We start from the raw sequence: 22,723 nt of genomic DNA on the forward strand, positions 1-22,723 counted from the left end.
CTCACTAATCAGTGAGTCCCTAAGGACCTGGGCTCTAAGCGCTGCAGGGTCCGATGTCCACCCCCTCTCTTCAGTCCTCTCTGTGGCCCTCTGCCAGGACGGGAGTTCTGCCGTGATCTCAGCGGTGTCAGTAAACTGACTCACTGGAGGTTCAGGGAGGTGAGGGAGAGGGAAGTTCTGATTCGTAGCATTTGCCCATCTCCCCGGTGTAAATGCTCCATCTAAGACCAGTTTCAGGCTGTGAACTTGGCGTCACTGTGCACAGGGTTAGGGTGCACAGGACTTCCACTGCCTCCCCCTCCCCCACCCTGGCCCCTCTTAGCCTTATCTCCCCTGAGCCCCTTTGTGTTCTCTGGACTTCAAGGTCTTGCCCACCAGCCTGGCTCTGTTCCTAGGAGGCGTTGACCCACAATTTCCTTTGTGTGTGTGTGTGTGTGGGGGGGGTATTTCTGTTAGCTCAGATAGTGGAGTTGGCGGAGCCCAGCCAATTCCGTTGAAAGAGTTGGAGCTCAGGAGTCAGGACACTGGGCTGTAGTCCTCAGGGCTCCTGCGATGTGGCTTTAGGCCCCTGGATATGCTCTCCTGGCCTCAGTCTCCTCCTCTGTCAGATGGGGGTGTTCTGAGATAAGTGAATTACCGTGTCTGTGCTTTCCTCCTCTGATGGGACGGACATGGGCCACCACCCCACGGTCAGCCTAAGTGACTGTTCAGGACGCCAGGGCACAGTCTGGCGGGCAGGCCTGAGTCCGTGTCTAGAGAAGCCCCTGGGGGATCATCGGACCTCCGGGGATGCAGCAGAGAGGAGAAAGGGCAGGTGGGCGAGCGGGGAAGGGGGGGGACCAACCCTCTCCAGGGAGAGCCCCCTGCCGGGAGCTGTGTGCATCCTCGGTGTGTGGTGTTTGTGTCCTGTTCTGTCTGCTGGGCTGTGTTGTGCTGTTGTGTTGTTATGTTACCTTCTGTGGTGTTACATCATGCTGTGACGTTGTATCATGCCGTTATGCTATATTGTGAGGCAGATGATAAGCTGTGTTGCATTGTGTTCTGTTGGTTACGTGGTGTGTTCTTACACTAATCTGATGAGGCAGGTGTCCATTTCACAGGTGTGCAAAAGGAGGCTCAGAGTTGGTGGCCTCTGCTACACGTGTCCACTGATTGAATAACAGTTTGCTGAGCACCCCTGACCTCTCCGTCGTCCACTTTGCTGAGCACCCCTGACCTCTCCGTCGTCCACTTTGCTGAGCACCCCTGACCTCTCCGTCGTCCACTTTGCTGAGCACCCCTGACCTCTCCGTCGCCCACTTTGCTGAGAACCCCTGACCTCTCCGTCGTCCACTTTGCTGAGCACCCCTGACCTCTCCGTCGTCCACTTTGCTGAGCACCCCTGACCTCTCCGTCGTCCACTTTGCTGAGCACCCCTGACCTCTCCGTCGTCCACTTTGCTGAGCACCCCTGACCTCTCCGTCGTCCACTTTGCTGAGCACCCCTGACCTCTTCGTCGCCCACTTTGCTGAGCACCCCTGACCTCTCCGTTGTCCACTGCAGCCCCAAGCTTCTTCCCCTGCAGGCCCTGAAATCCTCCGCTCCCGATTTCTCATGTGCCTGACCCCATCTTGTCACGCAGGTCTCAGCACTCTGTCGCTTGCTGACGTTTGTGAAGAAGCTAATACGTGTGTGTGTGCAGGCCGGGCGCCCTGTGCGGACTGTGTGCACGGCGTCTCCGTGAGCTGTCGTGCACACCTGCTCAGCGGCTGCTGTCCTCCCCGCTCCCTGTCACCGTGTCCCCTGTCTCCTGTCCCTCATCTGCCATCTGAGAGTGCCTCTTAGTTACTGGTTTTCATGTTCGCTGTTGTTGTTCCCCACTGTTCTGTAAGCGTCACGAGGGTGGGCCCCCGGCCGATTGGTTCCCCGCTCAGAGGGGTGACGGGCGGAGGTCTCACCAGTGGGGAGGAGCTGGACCCGTGTTGGGTGCGCGGTCTGTCTGACCGCAGGGCTCCGGCTCCACCCAGCCGAGGTCCCCTGTTCCCTTTGGCGGGAGGAACCCACTGGAGACCGTGAAGACGAGAGCCTGTGAACTGACCTTGTCCCGGGAAAATGTGCCCCTTTCCCCTCTCCCACCGGAGGCAGCATATGGTCCCTTGGCTTCCGGAGACGGGGCCGCGGGCACGTGCTGGTGGTCACTTTCCTGCCCACGTCTGCTCTCATCCTCTCCAGCAACAGTCCAAGGCGAGGAAGCCGCGCGCCAAGAACAAAAGCAAGATAGACCTTCTGAGGAAGAGCATCGAAGAGAAGATCCAGCTCTTTGACGAGCCGGCCCCTGAAGACCTGGTGGAAAAGGTCAGTGCTCCGTCGCACCTGCTGTTTCCCGTTGCCCCGGGCAGGGCTGGCGGCCACGTCCGCAGGGCGCACAGAGCGCCCAGGACCACGGCTCTCCATCTCCCCCAAACACGGGTTTCTGAACCGTGGTCCTCTGCCTGGAACTCCCTCCTCCGCCTGTCCGCCTGGCGGTCCCAGGTCCATCCTTGGGTCTCCCCTCCGCCTGTCCGCCTGGCGGTCCCAGGTCCATCCTTGGGCCTCCCCTGGAACTCCCTCCTCCGCCTGTCCGCTGGCGGTCCCAGGTCCATCCTTGGGCCTCCCCTGGGACTCCCTCCTCCGCCTGTCCGCCTGGCGGTCCCAGGTCCATCCTTGGGCCTCCCCTGGAACTCCCTCCTCCGCCTGTCCGCCTGGTGGTCCCAGGTCCATCCTTGGGCCTCCCCTGGAACTTCCTCCTCCTCCGCCTGTCCGCCTGGCGGTCCCAGGTCCATCCTTGGGCCTCCCCTGGAACTCCCTCCTCCGCCTGTCCGCCTGGTGGTCCCAGGTCCATCCTTGGGCCTCCCCTGGAACTCCCTCCTCCGCCTGTCCGCCTGGCGGTCCCAGGTCCATCCTTGGGCCTCCCCTGCGGCCGTGGCCGCCCCGTCTCCGTGCCAGACCCTGCGCTGAGCAGCTCACACGAGTCGTCCCACTCCCGTCACCCTCCCTGGTGTCCTGCGCACCCTCCTCCATGCGCCCACAGCCACCTGGCCGCCCTGTCCCGCCCAGATTCCCATCACTTCCTCGCCACACGGTGCGCACGGCTGCACGGTGCTTATCCGTCCCTGTTCTTCCTTCTTCCTGGAGTCACCCCCCCCCTCCGTCTTTACCAGGATAGCTGGACCCAGTCTCCTTAGCTGTCCAGGTGTCCCCTCTTTCGGGAAACCTTATGGGAACACCCATTTCTTCCCACGTGTTCCCCCGCCCTCACTCCCTTTCTCATTGGAAGGCGTGCCGTACTGTTCATTCATCCCACTGGTAGTCTGAGGAGGCAGCCAGGTCAGTCCAGGCTCCGTGCTGATGAGCTCGGGCTGCAGTGTGACTGAGGCAGGCCTGGGCCCTGCGCTCACAGGGCACACGTTCTAGTCCGGGAAGATGGACAGCAAGCATGTAAAATGACAGACCATGGGCCCTGGCTGGTTGGCTCAGTGGTAGAATGTCGGCCCGGCATGTGGAAGTCCTGGGTTCGATTCCCCTCCAGGGCACACAGGAGAAGCACCCACCTGCTTCTCCACCATTCCCCCTCTCCTTTCTTTCTATCCCTCCCTTCCCATCCTGCAGCCAAGGCTCCATGGGAGCAAAGTTGGCCTGGGCGCTGAGGATGGCTCCATGGCCTCCGCCTCAGGTGCTAGAATGGCTCCCGTTGCAGCGAAGCAATGCCCCAGATGGGCAGAGCATCGCCCCCTGGTGGGCATGCTGGGTGGATCCCGGTCGGGCACATGCGGGAGTCTCTCTGCTTCCCCACTTCTCACTTCAGAAAAATACAAAACAAACAAAAAAAAAGGACAGACCATGATCAGTGCCTATGGACACAAATAAGATGAGGGGATAGTGACCGTGGTTGGGGTGAAGGAGAGGTGGGATCGACTGTGGGTGGGAGAGTCGGGGTGGGTCTCCCTGGGGGGGTGACATTTAGAAGTTGACACCAGGTGATCCCTGCCTGATTGCCTGCTGTCCCCTAGCAGGTGTTCAGGAGAGGTAGGTTCAGGGAACGGATGGATCTAGCCTCATTTTAGAGCTGCTGGTTTTGTTCATCTCTTTCGTCCGTGTTCTTTGCATGGTTTTTATTTTATTTTATTATTTTATTTTATTTATGTACATGTATTTCTCAAATGCATAAGCTGGCGAAGAGCCAGAGAGCGTGCTCTGGGCAAGGTCAGGGGTTTCTTCCAGGTGTGTTCAGGTTGTCACTGTGTAAGGGACCAGGAAGGAGCACCCTGGACCCACTCAGGACAGAAAGCGGAGAAAGAAGACAAGGGGAAGGCAGGTGGAGGAGAAAGTGTCATCTTTCTTAATGTCAGAGGGTGTTTCCCACAGCTGTGCAGTGAGGGGCGCACACGCCTTGGCCCCCACATCCGTTAAGTGAGGCCTGCGACAATGGTCACCCACCGGTCCCAGGGTCCTGGGATGCGCTCGGGCAGAAAGGCACGTTGTAACTTGCGAGTAGGCGCCACCGCGGGTTCTTCCCAACAATGGAGCAGCTCCACGGGACATTGGTCCGGCACACCGGGAAAGGCAGAGGAGGGACGTTCGTCAGCTGTGTCCTTCTGGTGGCAGCCCACCTGCCCAGTCGCCTGCTCCATTGAGCAGGTGTCAGTAGGAGAGCCCCCCCCCCCCCCACCGTCAACAGCTCCCATGATTCTCCCGGAATCGAGCGATTGTGTCTCTTAGCCTCTGAGAGGCAGCTGTTCCGTTGTTTCACTTGCAGGGTAATTGCAGAGGGGTGACAGCCTGAGTGTGCGTGTCCGCAGCTCGAAGTGATGCGATTGTGTTTCTGGACCAGGGTGTCCCTCAAAGCTTATGAGCTGTAAAGATGAGGCCAGGCTGGGCTGACCGCTTCCCGGAGACACATGGCAAAGCCTCAGCCTGGCCGGCAGGGTGGTGTCCCCAAAGGGACTTGGGCTTCACAGCTGAGGCTGCAGAGCATCCTGGAAGTACCCGCCAGGTGTCCCCTTTCTTTTCTAAAATCCACATCAGAGAGTCCCCAGCCCTTACCCTGGTGGCGGTGCCTTGTCTGGACACCCCCACCTGGAGAGGTTGGGAGAACGGCTCACGGTCACAGCATCAGTGAGCCGCAGAGCTGGGGGCTGAGGGAGGCACGTCTGCCTCCTCCCCGGGACCTTTTCACCACCGCATTGTGACCTCAGTGTGTGGCAACAGTGAGGTGGCCTCAGCCTCCCAAGTAGACCCTCTGGTGCTCTTCCCCATGTCCCCTCTGCCCTCTACTTTCTTCCATTTCTTTCTTCTCCTTGCCCTTCTCAGTCGTCCCCTTTCCTACGTCCCCTCCCCCTTCCTCCTCTAGGGGACGGTTTGTGGCGTGTTCTTGGAGCAAGGAGGCGTGGTTCCAGATCCGTGCTCTCGACATTGTCACAGTCTCAGAGAGCAGCCTGTGTGTGCGCCAACCGTCCGGGAGTGCGCGTCCTGCCGTCAGGTGGAAAACCCACCTGACTAATCGGGGCTCCACCTTGAATGAATGGTTGTATGATTGATTCAGAGAGGAAAGACAGACAGACAGAAGTGAGCTTCCTGCCTGTCCACTTTTTTCTGTATAACTGGTGAGCTAATAGAGTAAGCTTGGGTCACTGGCTGCTGTCCTGAGAGTCAGAGGACACACAACACAAATTATGTGGCTCATTTGAACTTTCCCATTGTTAGAAATGCACCTGTTTATCTGGCTACCTGTAGTTGTTTGCATATCCGTCTCTCCATTCATCTATCCATCCATCCATCCATCCATCCATCCATCCCTCTCTCTATCTCTGCTTTTTACCTAACACTGAAACTTGATGATTTTTCACTCAGTTCAGAAGACTTCCCTCATTGCCTTTTCTCAAGCGTAGCATTTCACAGTACACGTGATCCTTAAATGACTTAACTGGACCTTGAATGATGGACATCTAGGTTCTTTCCAATCCCTTGATATTTGAAATGACCTTGGAACGTCTGTCTGTGCCCCACAGCCTTCTGTAGTGAGACACACGGAGCAGCTGTTACTGTGTCCATGCTGAGCCCAGTGGGACTCAGGAGGGCGGAGAGGCCTGTCCACGGTCCCACCGCTCTGGGGGGCGGGGTGGACCCTAAAGCCTAGGTCTCTCTTCACGCCCATCCTGTCTTCAGTTAGCAGATCTGTTTGAGGGACCCAGAAATGGAGGGGATGTTTCCGTTGGCCTTTGCTGTGTTCTCCTGCTGTTTTTGCACAGAGCATAGAGATACATTCCTCATGCATATTCCTGGGCGACATTTAAATATAAATGAAAATGGCATGACCGCGTTGCTCACGCATCCGTTCTCCCTGGGAGGACTTGAATGGTTGCCCTGCGTGTGGGTGGCCCGTGGGTCACGCATTCGTTCGCCCATTCGTTACTCGGCCACCGTGTCCAGGTCTCAGGATGAGCGGTGCCTGCGCGGTGCGTTAGCAGCCCTCTGTTCGGGAATGGGTTTCCCGCGCCGCTATCCATGACGGTTCCCATCGTGACTCTGCCGCTGCCTCCGGGCGACGACGCAGAGGTGGCGGCTGACGCCTCTGTCAGGAACAGCTCCTCCACACTTGTCATTGCAGAAGTGACTCGAGAAGAATGTGCCCGTTTTCAGACGCCCTGAGAAGCGAGGAAACCGACAGTAGAGGTCCCAGGAACGCTGAGACTAGAACGCGCGTTGGAAGGGAATTTGTTACAGGATGAGGAGTGGGACATCCATCCATCTGAGGACCGGGAAAGCCCCCGGAGGCTTCTCTCCGGCTCTCTGTCTTCGTGTCCCCGAGGCTGCCTCTGTCAGAGTCATCTCCCAGAAGCATGGTTTGCAGGGAAACCTCCTGGCTTCCCACGGCCCCCACCCAAATCCCGGTTCCCGAGCGTGGCGTCCGAGGGTTCACAGTCAGTCTCCGTTTCCCTCACCGATCCCGTCTTCTGCGTCTGCCTTCCGGGGGGCCTTTTCCAACATCCAGATGCTGAGCGGTTTCTCCACCAGGAGGCTCACGCGGCAGGATACGTTGTAAATCCTCCGGGCGGAGGAATTCTCATACCGGGCGGAGACCTGGGACGGCCCAGAGAGCTGAGCGCTGGAGAGAGTGACCACAGAAGAACGCACAGACCGTGAAATTGACCGTCTCAATTATTTTTTCAGTGTCCCATTGTGCGGCATCGAGTCCATTGACGTTGTTGTGCGACCATCATTACCGTCATCTCTGGAAATTTTTCGTTCTTCCAAACTCAAACTCTGTCCCTGCTGAACTGCCACTTCCCAGCCCCTGGAACCCCCTCCTCTACTTTCTGACTCTGTGGGTCTGAGTCGGCTAGAGACCTCGTCGAAGTGGAATCATACAGTATTTGTCATGTTGTGACTGGTTTATTTCATCAGCGTCATGTCCTCAGGGTTCATCCGTGTTGTAGCTTGTAGCCTGTGTCAGAATTTTCCTCCCTTTTTTTTTTTTTTTTTTGTATTTTTCTGAAGCCGGAAACGGGGAGAGACAGTCAGACAGACTCCCGCATGCGCCCGACCGGGATCCACCCGGCACGCCCACCAGGGGCAACGCTCTGCCCACCAGGGGGCGATGCTCTGCCCCTCCAGGGCGTCGCTCTGCCGCGACCAGAGCCACTCTAGCGCCTGGGGCAGAGGCCAAGGAGCCATCCCCAGCGCCCGGGCCATCTTTGCTCCAATGGACCCTTGGCTGCGGGAGGGGAAGAGAGAGACAGAGAGGAAGGAGGGGGAGGAGGTGGAGAAGCAAACGGGCGCTTCTCCTATGTGCCCTGGCCGGGAATCGAACCCGGGTCCCCCGCACGCCAGGCCGACGCTCTACCGCTGAGCCAACTGGCCAGGGCAAGAATTTTCCTCCTTTTTAAGGCTGAATAATATTCCCTTCTATGGATGGACCACATTTTGTTTATCCATTTGTCGGGCCCTGGGGTTGCTCTTCTGCTTTTGCTTGTTGTGAATAGAATCCCACAGACAGACCTGTGTAGATAAAACAAAGGACTTCATGGGCTACTTTGTTTATACTTGAGCTCCCCTTTGCAGGGGAGGGGCACACATTTACAGGCACCTGCCCCTGGGGGCGCTCAGGCTGGTGAAGTCTGGGAAGCATGAGACTACCTTGTTTACTGTAGCAGATTTCTAGAAAAATTGCAAGAGCTAGTGGTTGTAGAGAGGAAATAGGTAGATGCCAGAATGAACCACTTAGTTGCGTGAATGATGGAGGGAGTGGATTGTCTGACTTGGAATTTACCGAGTCCTCGGTGCTGGGTCCTCCCCTGGAGGAGCTCCTAGGTGTGGTGAGTGTCCCCCTGGGTGAAGAGCATGGGGCGTGGGTAGGACAGAAGAGTGTGACAGACACGTGTGATGTGAGGGTGCTTGCGCAGGCTCACTGGGGACCAGAGACCCAAACGACAGAAAGGAGATGTTCAGGAGAGCAGGGGCTGGCACGGCAGACACGGAAGGAGCATGGCGTGGAGGGCAGAGCGTGGTCAGGGAGGGGAGCCCCAGGTGTGTGGGCGCGGGTGGCAGAACGGACCAGACCAGGCCAGGTGTGCCGCAGCTGGGGTCAGGGTGAGGCGGGCCGCCGAGCTTGCTAGGAAGTCTGAACCTCGTCCTCTGCGATGGGAGGCCTGGAAAGACTTTGTGCTGGATCACGGCAAAGTTTAGGGTACCTTCAAGAGTGATGAAGACGGAATGAACAGTTAGCCCCCACCCCCGCGGAGTCTTTGTTAGCAGAGGTGCCCTCGTGGTCTGAAACGGAGGATTCCAGGGCTGCCTCTTTAGGGGTATTTGAGACCTTCCTCGGAGTCCGGAATTCAAGCCCACTGCCCGTGGGAGATCTAACAGGCTGCCCTGTGTAAGCTGCTCTCCCCCCACTGACGCCCTCTGGTTTCTGCCCCACCCCCCTCCCCAGGTCCGAGGGGAGCTGCTTCGGGAGAGGGTGCAGCGGCTGGAGGCCCAGGAGGGCCACTTTGCGGAGTCCCTGGTCTCCCTGCAGTTCCAGAAGGCGGCCCGGGCGGCCACGACGCTGTGGGCGTACACCGCCCTCCTGAGCATCCAGGACCTGCTGCTGGAGGAGCTGAGCGAGTCGGAGACTCTGACCAAGTCCGCCTGCGCCCAGATCCTGGGGTCCCACAGCCCGGTGAGTGCGGGCCGGGGCGGGGCCACGCGGGAGGGCGGGGCCACGCGGGAGGGCGGCGCCGTGCCCCGCTCAGGCCCCGCCCCCACTGCTCCTTCCTGGTGCCCTCCTCGGGTCCCCGCCCTCCTCCGTGTCTGCGCCCTGCAGTGGGTCCTCACCTGTCCTTTCAGGGTTGTGGCGAGCATTCTGGGTGGTAACTTACCCGGGAGTGCATTTCCTCTAAAAAAGCAAAACACACCTTTTGGTTTCAACCTTTTGAACACCTCTGCAATGGGCGCACCTTCCAGGCAACAGTCGTATTGTTTTTTCCTAACGCTGTGACAAATAACAGTGTGGCCTTCCATGAAGGGCACTTCCGATGCCATGAAATACCAGATGACCGCTAGCTTTTATGAGTCTAATTATTACCATTATTCCCATTTGCTGCCTCCCCCCCCCCCCCCCCCCAAGGTCCGAGAGAGGCATAGTCATGTAGCAAAAGCTATGGAAGTAACTGTTTCCGAGGACTGGTTTTAGGTCCTCGATGTATAGACATTAAAACTTCATGCATTATCTGTTTTTATCATGCTTATTTATAGCAAGGGAAAGGGGGCTTGGTTGGTCGAGTGCCTATGTGGACGGATGTGCTGTCATTTAAGTGCCAGTAACTCTTCACTTAATTGTGCATCTTGAGATGATCGTTTGAGCATGACTAAAAAGACAAGCAGCAGTTTTATGCTGCGTTACAATTATGCTCTCTGTTTCACCTTACATTACTTACCGAGCCCCACCAGGAAGGAGGTATCGTTGTCCTGCTCCGTTCTTGGGTAGAGAAGTTGAGATTCGGGCAGGTGGCGGGGTCAAGTTGTTCGCCAAGTCCACTGGGCTGATTCATCACAGGAGCGGGAAAGGCAGTCTGTTTCTGACGTCACCCCCTGGGTCACGTTCATGGCCCGTCCCCGCTGATCTTGCCAACAGGGGTTTTCATAATTCCTTTGAAGGAGTCATAAATACCACTGGCCGAGGCAGAATCCGAGACGGCCTTCCCGTATACGTTATGCGCCTTAAACAGGGACAGCTGGTCTTGAGGATAGAAAGGAAGTGGCAAGGTTGTTAGTATTTCAGCCCAAACCATCCAGATGCTGGATAAATAAAGGTGAGCGTGCTTTCTGATGCTTTGTGAGCGAGCTCAGGAGAGAACGTGTAAAATCCCCGAGAGCCTCAGGTGTCCAAGGAAGCTGAACTCGCAGAGGGACGTGAACTCGCAGAGGGACATGAACTTGCAGAGGGACATGAACCCCACTGAGGCTGAATGCCAGGGGCAAAGGGTGAAGCCCGGGGCCCAGGGGTTCCGGGGGGGGTATTAGGACATGGGGCTGGGGGGTGTTTAGGGGTAGAACGCCCAGTGAGGCCTGGGAGGAGAAGACCACCTGCTGTCAGAGGAGCCACCGGGGAAACCTGTCTGACTCCAGCCCTGCTCCAGGCCGGGGGTTGGGGGGGGGGGTCCCTGTAAATCTTTCATCAAAAGTTTCCACGAATGTGAGGAAGGAATCCCCACGTACTTTACCTGTTCAGTCAGGAATCCCCAGTGTGATAAATGAAATTAAAATGGTTCCAGGTTGGCCCACTGCCCTGGTACGTGGCCAAGGCAGGGGCAAAAACCCTTTCCAGAGAAAAACAGTCTCAATCTGGGTACTTCAGGGTTTCCACAGGTGAAAGTTCTCAACTTAAATTAGAGAAGTCACTGGACGTGTAAAGAAGCCAGGCAAGAGGACGTATATGTGGGAAAAACCAACAGACAAAAAAAACACAACAACATTAAATCCCCAAAGGCTTGACATGCTGGAATCATCAGCATAGAATGTAAAGTAGTGATTTATGAAATTATCAAGGGAATTAAAGATAATGCCAAATGGTTTAAAGTTTTCATTCACCTGGAGAGCTGAGCGATTCTTAACGGGCATACATGGAACAAAAGACTTAAAAGAACAGAAAGAAAAATTGATAGAAGAGCAAGGAGGAATGAGGACTGTGCTGTCATTCTGGGAAACCTCTGCTCACCTCTGTCTGCAGCTGATTGGCCGGTTGAATGAAACCAGCAAGTGAAGGTGTGGGTGAACCGAGAACAGCTTTAACAACCTGTGTTTAATGTCCACATACACAGCCTTGCAGCCAACGGTTAGGAAATATACTTATTCTTCCTCTTCACACGTTGCCACAGTTAAAAATGACTGACTGTGCAATATCACTTTGACCACCTTTCAAAAGAAGGACAATTAAGTTTAAACCAGTTTTTTTGAAAGATTATTACCAAAAGTCTATATATAATATTTTGGAAGTTTTAAAACATACTTCTGAATAACTCATGGACTGAAAGAACCATCATGGAAATTTAAAACAACATAGGACAGAGAAACAATGTAAATACAACACATCAGACTTTGTTGGGTTCAGCTAAAGCAGTTTTTAGAGGGAAATGTATGCCCTTAAACGTACATGAGAGAAGAGGAGAGGCTCAAAATTATTGAGATCATATGAAAAGTTAGGGTGGAAACAACAGCAGACGAACCTGAAGAAAGTGGAAGGAAGGTCGCCTAAAAAAGGAAATGAAAAACAAAACCCCCATAGAGAGAATCAATAAAATGAAAAGTTGAATTGTCTGGAAGAAAATTCTCGTAAAATATACACATTTCTGGCCATACTGAGTATTAAAAAGAGGTAAGGGACTAGTAAGGTAAGGAATACAAAAAAGAAACAACTATAGAGGCAGTAGAGTTGTTTTTTTAAAAAAAGTAAGAGAACTTAATGAGTAAAATATGAAAATTGAAATGAAATGGAAAATTTTCTAGAAAAATATGGATTGCCAAAATTGGCTTAAGTAGAAATTGATTCAGTAGTTTAAAAAAGATACATATATTTTGGAACGTGCACCCACAAAACAGCCTAACCCCAATGATGTTATAGGTGAGCTTCCCCAACTTCAAGGTGTGAAATATTTCCAGTTTCCTACTCCTTCAAATGATCCCTGATGTTAGAAAAGTAGGGACTATACCCCAACTCATTTTATGAAGCTCAGATAACCTTGAGATAACCTTGACACCAAAAACAGTAGGAGAAAGAGCCACTGCAAGTCATTCTTACTTGTGAACATTCATGTACAATGTACAATTCGTAAACAAAACATCCAGCTATCTATTTTTTAAAAAATGACTGCACATGGCCAGGTTGAAATTTTTCCCAGGAATATAGTTGGTTTAGCATTAAAACCTTCATTTGCAACATTTACCAGGTTACACAGACTAAAAGAGGAAAGAAAAAACTCCCACGATCATTTCTATATATGCAGAATGAGGATTTTATTGAATTCAATGGCCATTCAAGATAAAATTAACACTAGGGAGGACCCGTCTGCGAGGCATTTACCCCAAACCCACAGCGAGTGTCGCTCTGTAAGTGAGTGGCATGGAGGTGAGCCCTGCCCTGAACTGCAGGTGACAAGATGAGGCCTCCCCTTTAGGGGAGGGCAGGCCCAGAGTCACATGTCCAGTCAGGGACAAAGGAAGACCCTAGGGGCCTTGGCTTCAGTCCCCGTTCTCACTGTGAGAAGCAGCCTCCCTTAAGCCCTCAAACACCTGCTGGCTCATTTCACTTGGAACCACCCCGCTTTCTGTTAGTAGCTGGGTCGCCCAACGCTTCCCATTTCAATTTCACCGTGAAGCCCCTTCTGAGTGAACATCCACGCGTCCTTCTTCCCTGGTGTGCCTAGAATAGAAGAGTGGGCGTGTCCTGAATTGGAAGCCACTGGCGATACGTCAGCCGATGTGGTTTTATTGCATCGGTGGTAAAACGGCGGATGGGATGCCGGTTTGTTCCCTCCCCCCCCCACACACCCCACACCCCGATTAGCATTTGGAGGGGAGACGGACCTGTGGCCTGCCCCAGTGATGGGACGTTCCTCCGGTACGGTGATCGTCCTGTGAAAACCGCGGTCCCACCCGGCGCGGGCTTTTAAAGCCGATCCACGTCTGGGAGAATTACAAAAGCGCCACAGGAAATGCTTCGGAAGAAACGTCTCCTCAAGAAAACCGTGTCAGGGTCACCTCATTTGAGGAAAGGTTCAGCCTGGTGTGGGGACACTGGCACAGGTGCAAAGGCTCGGCTGCATCGGGGCAGCGATGGGCCCGATGACACAGGACGGACTTCCTCTGGGCGGATGATGCCCTCCGCAGAGGAACTGCACCCACGCCGTGGCTGCGCTTCGGGCGAAATCGCGGGCTGTCCACTGGCCCAGGTCTGAACGGACGGCGGCGTCTAGTCTTCCTTCGGGCTTCCTGGCCGCTTGCTGCTAGTCACCCTGCCTGTCGATTCTGCCGGAGCTTTCTCAGCTGATGATTTTTTTTAAATTTCTCTTTTTATATGTTTCTGCTGCCCAGTCTCATGGCTCTGACGAATCTAGACCTGAAAATTGAAACTCACAGTAAGAGCAGGCAGCTCATGTGATCCGAGCTCTCCTCAAGTCCAAGGCATCGTGGGAAGGGTGGACACCTCCCTTCACCCCGGGGGCATTTGCCGTGTGCATTCCACAGATGAGGGAGCGGAGGTTTGGGGAGGTTCAACCTTTTCCCCAAGGTCACGCAGCCAGAAAGTGGCACCCACACCTTCCGGTGGAAAAGCCCAGCTCCTGTTCGAGTGTGAATTTCCATCCTCCCCTCCCCTGCTCCCTCTACTCCGGTCTCCCCTCCACACTGAAGCCAGAAGAACCTTTCTGAAAAATCAAAGTGACTGTCGGCCGCCCGCCGCCCCAGCCCTGTATTTAAAACCTCACCTCTGCCCCTCCCTCCCGGGGACCCTGAGGTTTAGCCTCTGGACCTCCTGGCTGGTTCTGAACACTTGAGACACGTTTGGCCCCCTGAGGGACCGCTGCCCACAGGCCTCTGTGCACCCCCTGTGACTCCTGTCCCTCTGCTGGCCGGGCCTGTGATAAGGTGCCAAGAAACTATAAAACTTAGCATTAGCAACGCCATTTTAAAGAGGAAAAGTCAGGCCTCTTACCCCCTCCTTCTGTGGAGAAAGGGGAGAGAAGAATGCAGGAGGAAGGGCTTGCAAGGGCAACTGGGTCAGCTAAGTCGGAACTTAACTCCAGAGCGAAGAAGATAGAACGTATCTGAAAACCCTCTTCTCTTTTCTTAAAAGCCTTTAGAAAAGAATGTTCATGTATCTTAATTAAGAATTCCTATGCTCTGACTCACCCTCCCATCCTGAAGTCATGAGAGTGACAGATACCTCTAGACAAAGGGGTCACGAGCCCCTCCTTACCCACCCCAACTGGTATGTGACTTTGTCTATAAAAGCAGGCCTCAGAACTATAGGGGGGGGGGCTGCAGGATTTGGGTTTGTCTTACCCCCTCCCCCTGTAGTCACCGGCCAATAGATTCCTCAAAAATTCATCTGGACTTGGTGTCTTTGGGGAACTCGCTGGTCACTTTACAGCAGGCCTGGGACGCAGCACACTGCTGAGACCCTGTGGCCAGGACGCTGCAGCGGGACGGGAGGCCATGATCAGAAATCGCAGCGTGTCAGGAACTCCTGCTCAGAAGCCTGCGAAGGTTCCACGGTCCCGGGGGCAAGCCCACGTGCTCCCCACACTGCGACCTCGGTTTATTCCTCTGGTCTTCTCTTCTCTCTTGGTTCTTCTCCAGTCGTGTTTCTGAGCCTTTCAGGGGCGTGGGAACACTTGGAGAATTTGATGCAAACTTTGGCTCCTCTGCAGAAAGGTAGACATTCTGTGCGTATTTCAGGGGATCAAGGATACCATCCCCTCAGGAAGCCCATTCAAGGCCTCACCTTACCCTCCATCCCGCTTAGAGACCGGCCACCCCAGTGAATAACAGGTTCAGTCTGCCTGGATCTCCGTGGCTCGGGACCCTCCTGTCTACACTCTCGCCCCCTTTACCCACCTAAACAGGCTGTGGGCCATCCCTTGTACCCAGATAATCTGATTCCAGCGGCCTAAGAATGCCGACTTCTGTTTGGGCAGTGAGAGGCAGTATTGCCTGGTGGTTAAGGGCACAAACCCTGAAGCCATGTACCTGAACTCACACTCGAGCAGAAAGGTCTGGGGCAGTGATGTCAGGCGACTGCAAAAACGGGGTGTGGTCTTGTCAGCTCTGGCTGCTCCCAACAAAATACCAGAGGCTTGTGGCTTCCACAGACCTTTGTTCTCTCCCAGCTCTGGGGGCTGGAAGTCCAAGATCGAGGTGGCAGCAGAGTGTTTCTGGTGAGGGCCCTGTTCCTGGGTTGCAGATGGCTTCCTTCCTGTTGCACTTCACATGACAGAGAGAGAAGGAGCTCTGGTCTCTCCCTCTTCCTATAAAGCCACTAATCCCATCATAGGGACCCCACCATCATGGATGACCTCAGCAAAGCTAATTACCTGCCAAAGGCCCCACCTCCTAATTAGCATCCCATGGCAGGGGGGCAGGGGAGGGCTTCAGTGCAGGGGTTTGAGAGGATTGAGTATTCATTCTGTACCAGGCATATATACCTGGCTGGGGAGAGGGCACGTTGAGCTGGGGTCTGTGCGTCTCAAAGCACTCAGGGAGCCCTTCACCAAGGGGGCGCATTTTAAGCCAAAGCTTGAAGGAAGACTCAGAATTGGCCAGGCAGACAGGGAAAGGCACTGTAGATGGAGTTGGCAGCATGTGCAAAGGCCCTGGGGTGTGAGATCATGGTGCAGCCTCATCACACTATTCCCCAAGGCTGGAGTGGGGAGGACGGTAGCAGCAGGTGGAATGAGGTTGCTGGTGCTCACCTGCTGCCCACCTGCCTGGGGGTCGCCACCCGCCCCTCTGTGTGCAGGAGCTCCAGGAGCTGGACAGGAAGCTGGAGGACAGGCTGGCCCAGCAGGAGGCGGCCCAGCTGCAGCCGGCCCCGGCCAGTGGGCAGCAGCGGGCAGGTGCCAGGCCCGGGCTTCTGAACCCGGAGTCTGAGGACACGGATTCTGAAAGGCAGGTCTCTGCTGTGCTGCGACGAGCCCTGGGCAAGAGCCAGCAGTTCCTGGAGGAGCACCAGCAGAGGTGAGCCGGGCCGGTGGCTCTCCGGGGTGTGCGTGCGTCGGGGGCACCAGGCTGCTCACGCTCAGCGGAACGAGGGGGCACCGTCCCAGCGCTCGGGCACAGGCCGCCAACCTGGCAGCGTCCTTCCCGGACATCTTCCTAAGCTTCATTTTCTTTTTAACATCACTGGGGTTTCACTGAACATAATGTGTTTAAACTTTTTATGTCAGAGTAACTAGAGACTCTCAAGAAGCTGCAAAAATGGTTGCGAGGTTGCACGTGCCCTTCACTCGGCTGTCCCAGCGGCAGCATCTCACGTCACCGTAGCGCATGGTCCACGCGGGGCACCGGCAGTGACACGGGCCCACGACAGGGAACAGAGGCCCTCCTGGCCTCCCCAGTCCCGTCATGTTGGGTGTCCAGCTTTTGTAAAATCAGGAAACAGAGCCCCAGTCTTTGTTTGGTATTTCTTCGTATTCTCTTTCAACCCGCATCAGACAATGAGCCTTTGCCCGTGGCATTAAGAACTCTCAGGAAACATAGTTTTTAACAGCTTCCCAATTTTCTGCTGGGATTATAATGCTGATGGTCCCGTTTCTGAAAACACACACACATATTCATCGGAAGGAAACAAGACTAAATTATAATAGATGTGGTTTCCGAACAGTGAGATTACAGGTGATTTTAGTTTATTTGATTACACTTTTCTGTGTAAACTCAACCTGAAAGTGGAATGCTATTCCAATGAAGTGATTTTATGAGGGGCTGAGCCCCTGTGAGCAGGAGGAGATGCTCAGAGCTGCCCACTTGATTGAGAGCAGGGTGTAGGCCAGTGCACGCCCTGACGTGCTCTGTGCTTCCTGGAGGAAATAGCCGACGGCCAAGCTTTTGATGTGACTCGTACCTGCGGAGGGTGTGGGTTGCATTAACTTGCAAGAATACAGGGTGGATGATCTGAGATGCCAGCTTGAGTGGGCTGAGGCGTGGGTTAGACAGAGCCCCTCGTGGGGAAGTCAGGAAACCTGATAGAGATTCTTATGTGAAAAGGTACCACCTAGCCTCTGGGGTCAGAGCCAGGGACATCCTTGGGAGATGGCCCTGGGTCTCCTGAGACACAACGGCACACGGCGGACGAGACCCCAGCTCCTGGTCTTCTTGAGCACAGCCAGGACAACTAATTCTGAGCATTTTCTTTTCTTTTTTAATTGAGATCAGGGGAGGGAGAGAGACAGACTCCTGCATGTACCCTGACCGAGTTCCACCCGGCAAGCCCCCTATGGGGTGATGCTTTTCCTATCTGGGGCATTGCTCCATTGCTCAGCAACAGAGCTATTTTTAGTGCCTAAGGCCATGGAGCCATCCTCAGCACCTGGAGCCAACTCACTTGAGCCAACTGAGCCATGCCTGAGGGAGGGGGAAAAAAGGGGAAGGGGTGGAGAAGCAGGTGGTTGCTTCTCCTGTGCACCATAACTGGAAATTGAACCTTGGACATCCACTTACTGGGTGGACTGCTCTACCACTGAGCAAACCAGCCAGGACCTGAGCATTTTCAAAGTAGGGTCACAGGCCACGCTGCAAAGCCATCCTGAGGTCCACCACACACCTGCCTCGCAGCTTCTCGCTCCGAGGAGCCCTCCGTCCTGGTGGGTCCTCCCTGGTACAGTATTGCAAAGCAGTCTAGAGAAGGAGAGGGCATGCCTCTTCTGTCCACCTCTCCTTCGTGGGTTTAATAGAAATGGAGCGCAGATTCGATTGGGATTCTCTGTTATTTAAATAACGAGACGCTCTCCTAGGATGGCTTTATGACGACACTTGGGCTTTGTGTCTCTCCAGTTTGAGAGAGGAGCAGGAGAACAGCGTCGTGCTGGAAGACATGCTAGAGAGCATGGAGGCGGACACCTTCGTGACCCTGTACAGCCAGGTGAGGACCTTTCTTGCCGGCGTGTCACTTGACCCTTTCCTCAGCGTCCACCTTCCCTCACCTGTGGGACGGGGATGGTCACACGCACCTTGGGGAGGGCCGGGTGGGTTTATCCATGGCCCCTCGTGCAGAGCTGGTGCCTAGAGCACCTTCCCTCACCTGTGGGACGGGGATGGTCACACGCACCTTGGGGAGGGCCGGGCGGGTCTATCCATGGCCCCTCGTGCAGAGCAGGCGCCTAGAGCACCTTCCCTCACCTGTGGGACGGGGATGGTCACAGGCACCTTGGGGAGGGCCAGGTGGGTCTATCCACAGCCCCTCATGCAGAGCAGGTGCCTAGAGCACCTTCCGTCAGGGCCGACAGCCGTGAAGACGGTCCTAACTGTCGCCCTGCGCGGTGCCTTCTCTGGGTGACCTGACAGGCACCCAGACGTGGTTCCTCTTCTCAGCCTGGAAGGGGTTAAGTGTACACAGAGTCGGTTCCTCCGGGAACAAAGGCTGGTCCTTGAGACGTGGGTTCCGTGCAGAGGCCCGTGAGACTGCTCGCCACGTCTCAGCTTCCCCGGGTCGAGATCGGCAGATCTGTCTCGTTCTGGACAGAGTTGGAGGCGTCTCCTCCTTCCCGAGAGACGGGGCCCCGGGGCCGTGTGCACGGAGCCACGTGCGGAGCGAATGGCCCGAGTCGGCCAGGTGTGCTTCATGTGTCCAGGTGGGCACTCCGGTTCCTGTAGGTTCCAGGAAATCCGACGTGTGACAGTTTGGACGGAGGTGCCCACGGCTGACCTCCTGCAGTTCTGTGGTGTCAGGGTCAGGCTCCGTGTTTCTCCCCGCCTTTCCTCTCTGCGCTTGCAGCCACCATACATGTTCAGGTCGAGAAGAAAAGGTGAAACACAACCGCCTCGACGGCCTTCTCCTTCCCAGAGAGCAAACCACCCTCAGGTCCCTGCAGCAGGTCCTAGGGGGCACTGGCCTGTGGACCCCTTGGCTGCAAATCCAGTAGCTTTTTCCCAGCAGGGAGTCACAGGGAAAATGGGGGGCACTTATCAGTGTCGAGCCAGCAGAATCGGCCAGAGCTGTCCACAGGCGCAGACAGTGTGCAGTCGAATCAGAGTCCGCTGCTGCTGTACCAGGTTCCCACAGCGCAGGGGGACCCCGGCACACGGGTGGGTTGCCCTAGAATTCCATCGGTCAGAGGCCCATGTGGGCTGCGGCAGACAGAAAGCAGTGTCAGCAGCTTGCGTTCCTCCTGGAGGCTTGGGAGGGAGCCTGCCCGCGCCCTGGAGTGACCGGCAGTGCCTGGCCTACCGCGGCTGCAGCACGGGGCCCTCGTTTCCTTGCTGGCTGTCAGCCGAGCCGCGCCCAGCTTCTAAGGCACCCGCCGTCCTTCCGTCACCGCCCAAGCCGGCGAATCACACCTCTCTCCTGCTCCTCGCAGTTGTTACGTCGTCTCTCTCAGAGGCCGCCCAGCGGGGGCGGGTCCCTGCCTTTGAAGCGTCTGTATGATGATGAGGGTGGGCGCACCTGGGTGGCCTCACCACATCCACAGAAAGCCCTGACCGTTAAGGGCATGTATTCACAAGTTCCAGGACTGGGTCTAGACCCCTCGGGGGAGGGAGGGTATTTTTCTTGAACCGCCCCAAACCGGAAGCCCAGGTCAGCACCGGCCGTGTCAGGGTCAGTGGTGAGTCTAAGGCGCCCCTTCCTCTCTGGCACGAGAGCTGACCTGGACGTTCTAGACAGCTAAAGGACAGGCCATCTCCCCTGTGACAGGACCCAGCAAGGTACTGGACACTCATTATCTCGCTGTCTTGCAGTTGAACAGTCCAGTGGCTTCCGGACATTTCCGTTGTTCCCGGAGCCTATGCCGTCCGCACCCCGGTGCTGCGTTGCCTCTCGGAGCGCGAGTGGGAGAGGGATGCGTGACTAATGGTTGCTGCTGCGGGCCGGGCCATTAGCCGCGGCGAGGGAGCTGCAGGCAGTCAGGATGGATGAAGGCTTTGGAAACGTGGTGGGGAGCCAGGGCTGCTGACCACAGACTGTTTTGACAGCTCTGTGAATCTGGGAACATGATTCTGCGGCCGCGCTCCTGAAATATTTATTTCCCTGGGACACCACGTCCGAAGCCCCGTAATCCATTAGAACTGGCTGTTCATCAGAGTTAGAGCTCCCTGCTGTTAAACCCCGTAGGAGCTGAGGCTGGCCTCGTACCTGTCCAAGCTGACGATGGTGCCCGCGGCCACACTGCGCCGCCTCCTGAGCGTGGCTCTGCCCACAGCCCCGCAGCCCGAGCTGCTGGCCCTGCTGGACTCAGTCAGCCAGAAGCAGCCGGACCACGGGGTGGACGGTGACAGTGGGGAGCCGGCCGACCTGGGCAGGAGGGGGTGAGTCAGCGTTGACTGCGTTGGGGATACAGGGGGCGGGGTTCCGGAGGGAGGACAGATGGAGGGAGGGGGTGGGCCCCCCGGGCCCTGCACTGCACGCACCTTCCCTTGTGGGCGCTCCATGGCCCGAGCAGCGGAGTGTCCAGACATCACTGTCAATCTCCCCCAGGTCCCACAGGGCCCACGTGCTCTGTCCACACTTCCTCTGCTGTCCCCAGTTTATTCTTCAAGTGCCATCTGAAGAAAATAAGCTTCCCGGGCTGTAAATATGCCGCACACACAATCAAGACGATGGAAAATAGCCACACGTTAAAAACAGAGTAAAAACACATAAAAGGAAAATCCTTGGTTCTCCCAGCTGGAGAAAATGACCATTAGCATTTTAATACAATTTTTCCTCCAGCCTGTGCTGCTCTGCTGGGTTATGAGTGTGTGTGTGAGTGTGTGAGTGTGTGTGTGAGTGTGAGTGTGTGTGTGAGTGTGTGTGTGTGTGAGTGTGTGTGTGTGTGAGTGTGTGTGTGTGTGAGTGTGTGTTAGTGTGCGTGAGTGTGTGTGTGTGAGTGTGTGTGTGTGAGTGTGTGTGTGTGAGTTGTGTGTTAGTGTGTGTGTGAGTGTGAGTGTGTGTGTGTGTGTGTGAGTGTGTGTGTGTGTGTATGTGAGTGTGTGTGTGAATGTGAGTGTGTGAGAGTGTGTGTGTGAGTGTGAGTGTGTGTGTGTTAGTGTGTGTGTGTGTGAGTGTGTGTGTGAGTGTGTGTGAGTGTGTGTGTGAGTGTGTGTGTGTGTGTGTGTGAGTGTGTGTGTGTGTGTGTGTAGTAATCATAGTATACACACTCTTACACCCTGCTTTCTAGAACCTTAGAGCAGAAGCAGATTTTCTTATTTCCTTTCAACTCCGGTCAATGTGCAAAATCATTTTATGTAATAATTATCACACTACTGAGACTGAGTTTCCTGTTGTTTTACTGAGAATTAAAAATTCATACTTTTCACGGTTATTGAAACACCTTCGTAGATACCGTTTTGAACGGCTCCCTAGTAATCCCCTCCAGCGTGCATGCTGTGTGACCCTGTGTTACTGGGCTCTTAGTGTGGGCGCTGTTTTCCTGTCAGGGATGGTTCTGCACAGGGAGTTTTGCTTCCAGGTCCGGTCCCAGATGTGAACGGGGTGGGCCACGGCTCTTGGCAGGGACAGGCCCCGAGCAGGGCTCTGGGACGTGACCATGCCTCTGCTCTGCCCGGTCTCGGGGCTCACATGTCGTAGTTTCTGGGGGTGGGCAGGCAGGTCCCTTGTGTCCCAGGTACCTTGTGACATCATTTCAGAGTCCTGGGTTTCAAGCCACGGACACTGACTGATCTCAGCATGAAAGGGTGTGTGAGGGACCTGTCCACACGCCCAGTCCCAGGGTCAGGCAGGACCAGGTGACTGAGGGTGTCCCCTCGGGGACACTGCCCTCAGCGGACCAGCCTTCTGTGCCCGAGAGTCAGACTCCTGGAGAGAGAGCCCGGCCCCGCCCGGGAGGGGGCTCTGCACCACCGGCCAGGCAGGGTGAGCCAGCTGCACAGAGCAGGAGCCTGGCCAGAGCTGGGCACAGACAGGACCCTTGGGCCCACTCTGTCCTTCATGGACTTGACTTCAACCCAGGGATCTTGCACATCACCTAACGGACCCCATTGCTTCGTGAATGTTCCCTGTGCTCCCTCTGCTGGGACACCAAGACTCCACTCAGAGGTTCCCACTTCTCAGCAACCTTCCTTCACCTGACTCATGTCCCCCGTTACCTGTCTGTGACCTCTGGACTTGAGGTCCCATGAGTCTGGGCAGAGTCTGTCTGGACCAGGCGAGAGAAGGTGCCTGGTCAATGGGTAGGAGCCCAAACACCGAAAACCCCAAATTCCTCGTGTCGAAATAGAACGTTGTGCTTCTTAGGATGGCGGCTGTTGGGAAGATTCGACTCCTTTTGAAAATATAAGATGCTCCCTTCTCGCCTTCAGGAAACACCAGGGCTGGTGGCTTGCCCTCGAAAGCAAACTGCGCGCAGAGCTGCTCAGCGAGGGATTAGAGAAGACACTGTGGGTGCGCCGGCGGAAGGCGAGGTAACGTGGGGGGGGGGGGCCTGCTCTGCTCGGGTGGGGGGGGTCAGCCAGGCCCGGGGGGGGGGCCCTGCTCTGCTCGGGTGGGTGGGGGGGTCAGCCAGGCCGGGGGGGGGCCTGC

General features: G+C 55.7%; 1 protein-coding gene across 2 annotated transcripts in view; it reads left to right on the forward strand.

Moving 5' to 3' along the window:
* EVC2 (EvC ciliary complex subunit 2) overlaps window positions 1-22,723 on the forward strand; it is an 84,978-nt gene that overhangs the window by 60,190 nt on the left and 2,065 nt on the right. Inside the window, exons 14-19 of one of the 2 annotated variants that reach the window (XM_066385204.1) lie at window positions 2,212-2,334; window positions 8,951-9,178; window positions 16,013-16,230; window positions 18,043-18,130; window positions 20,318-20,511; window positions 22,504-22,605. In XM_066385204.1, the coding sequence (XP_066241301.1) occupies window positions 2,212-2,334; window positions 8,951-9,178; window positions 16,013-16,230; window positions 18,043-18,130; window positions 20,318-20,511; window positions 22,504-22,605 (953 nt within the window). The remainder of the gene's footprint in view (window positions 1-2,211; window positions 2,335-8,950; window positions 9,179-16,012; window positions 16,231-18,042; window positions 18,131-20,317; window positions 20,512-22,503; window positions 22,606-22,723) is intronic. The other variant, XM_066385205.1, reaches the window with a different exon arrangement.

Source organism: Saccopteryx leptura, chromosome 5 (assembly GCF_036850995.1).
Source record: "Saccopteryx leptura isolate mSacLep1 chromosome 5, mSacLep1_pri_phased_curated, whole genome shotgun sequence".
NCBI lineage: Eukaryota > Metazoa > Chordata > Mammalia > Chiroptera > Emballonuridae > Saccopteryx > Saccopteryx leptura.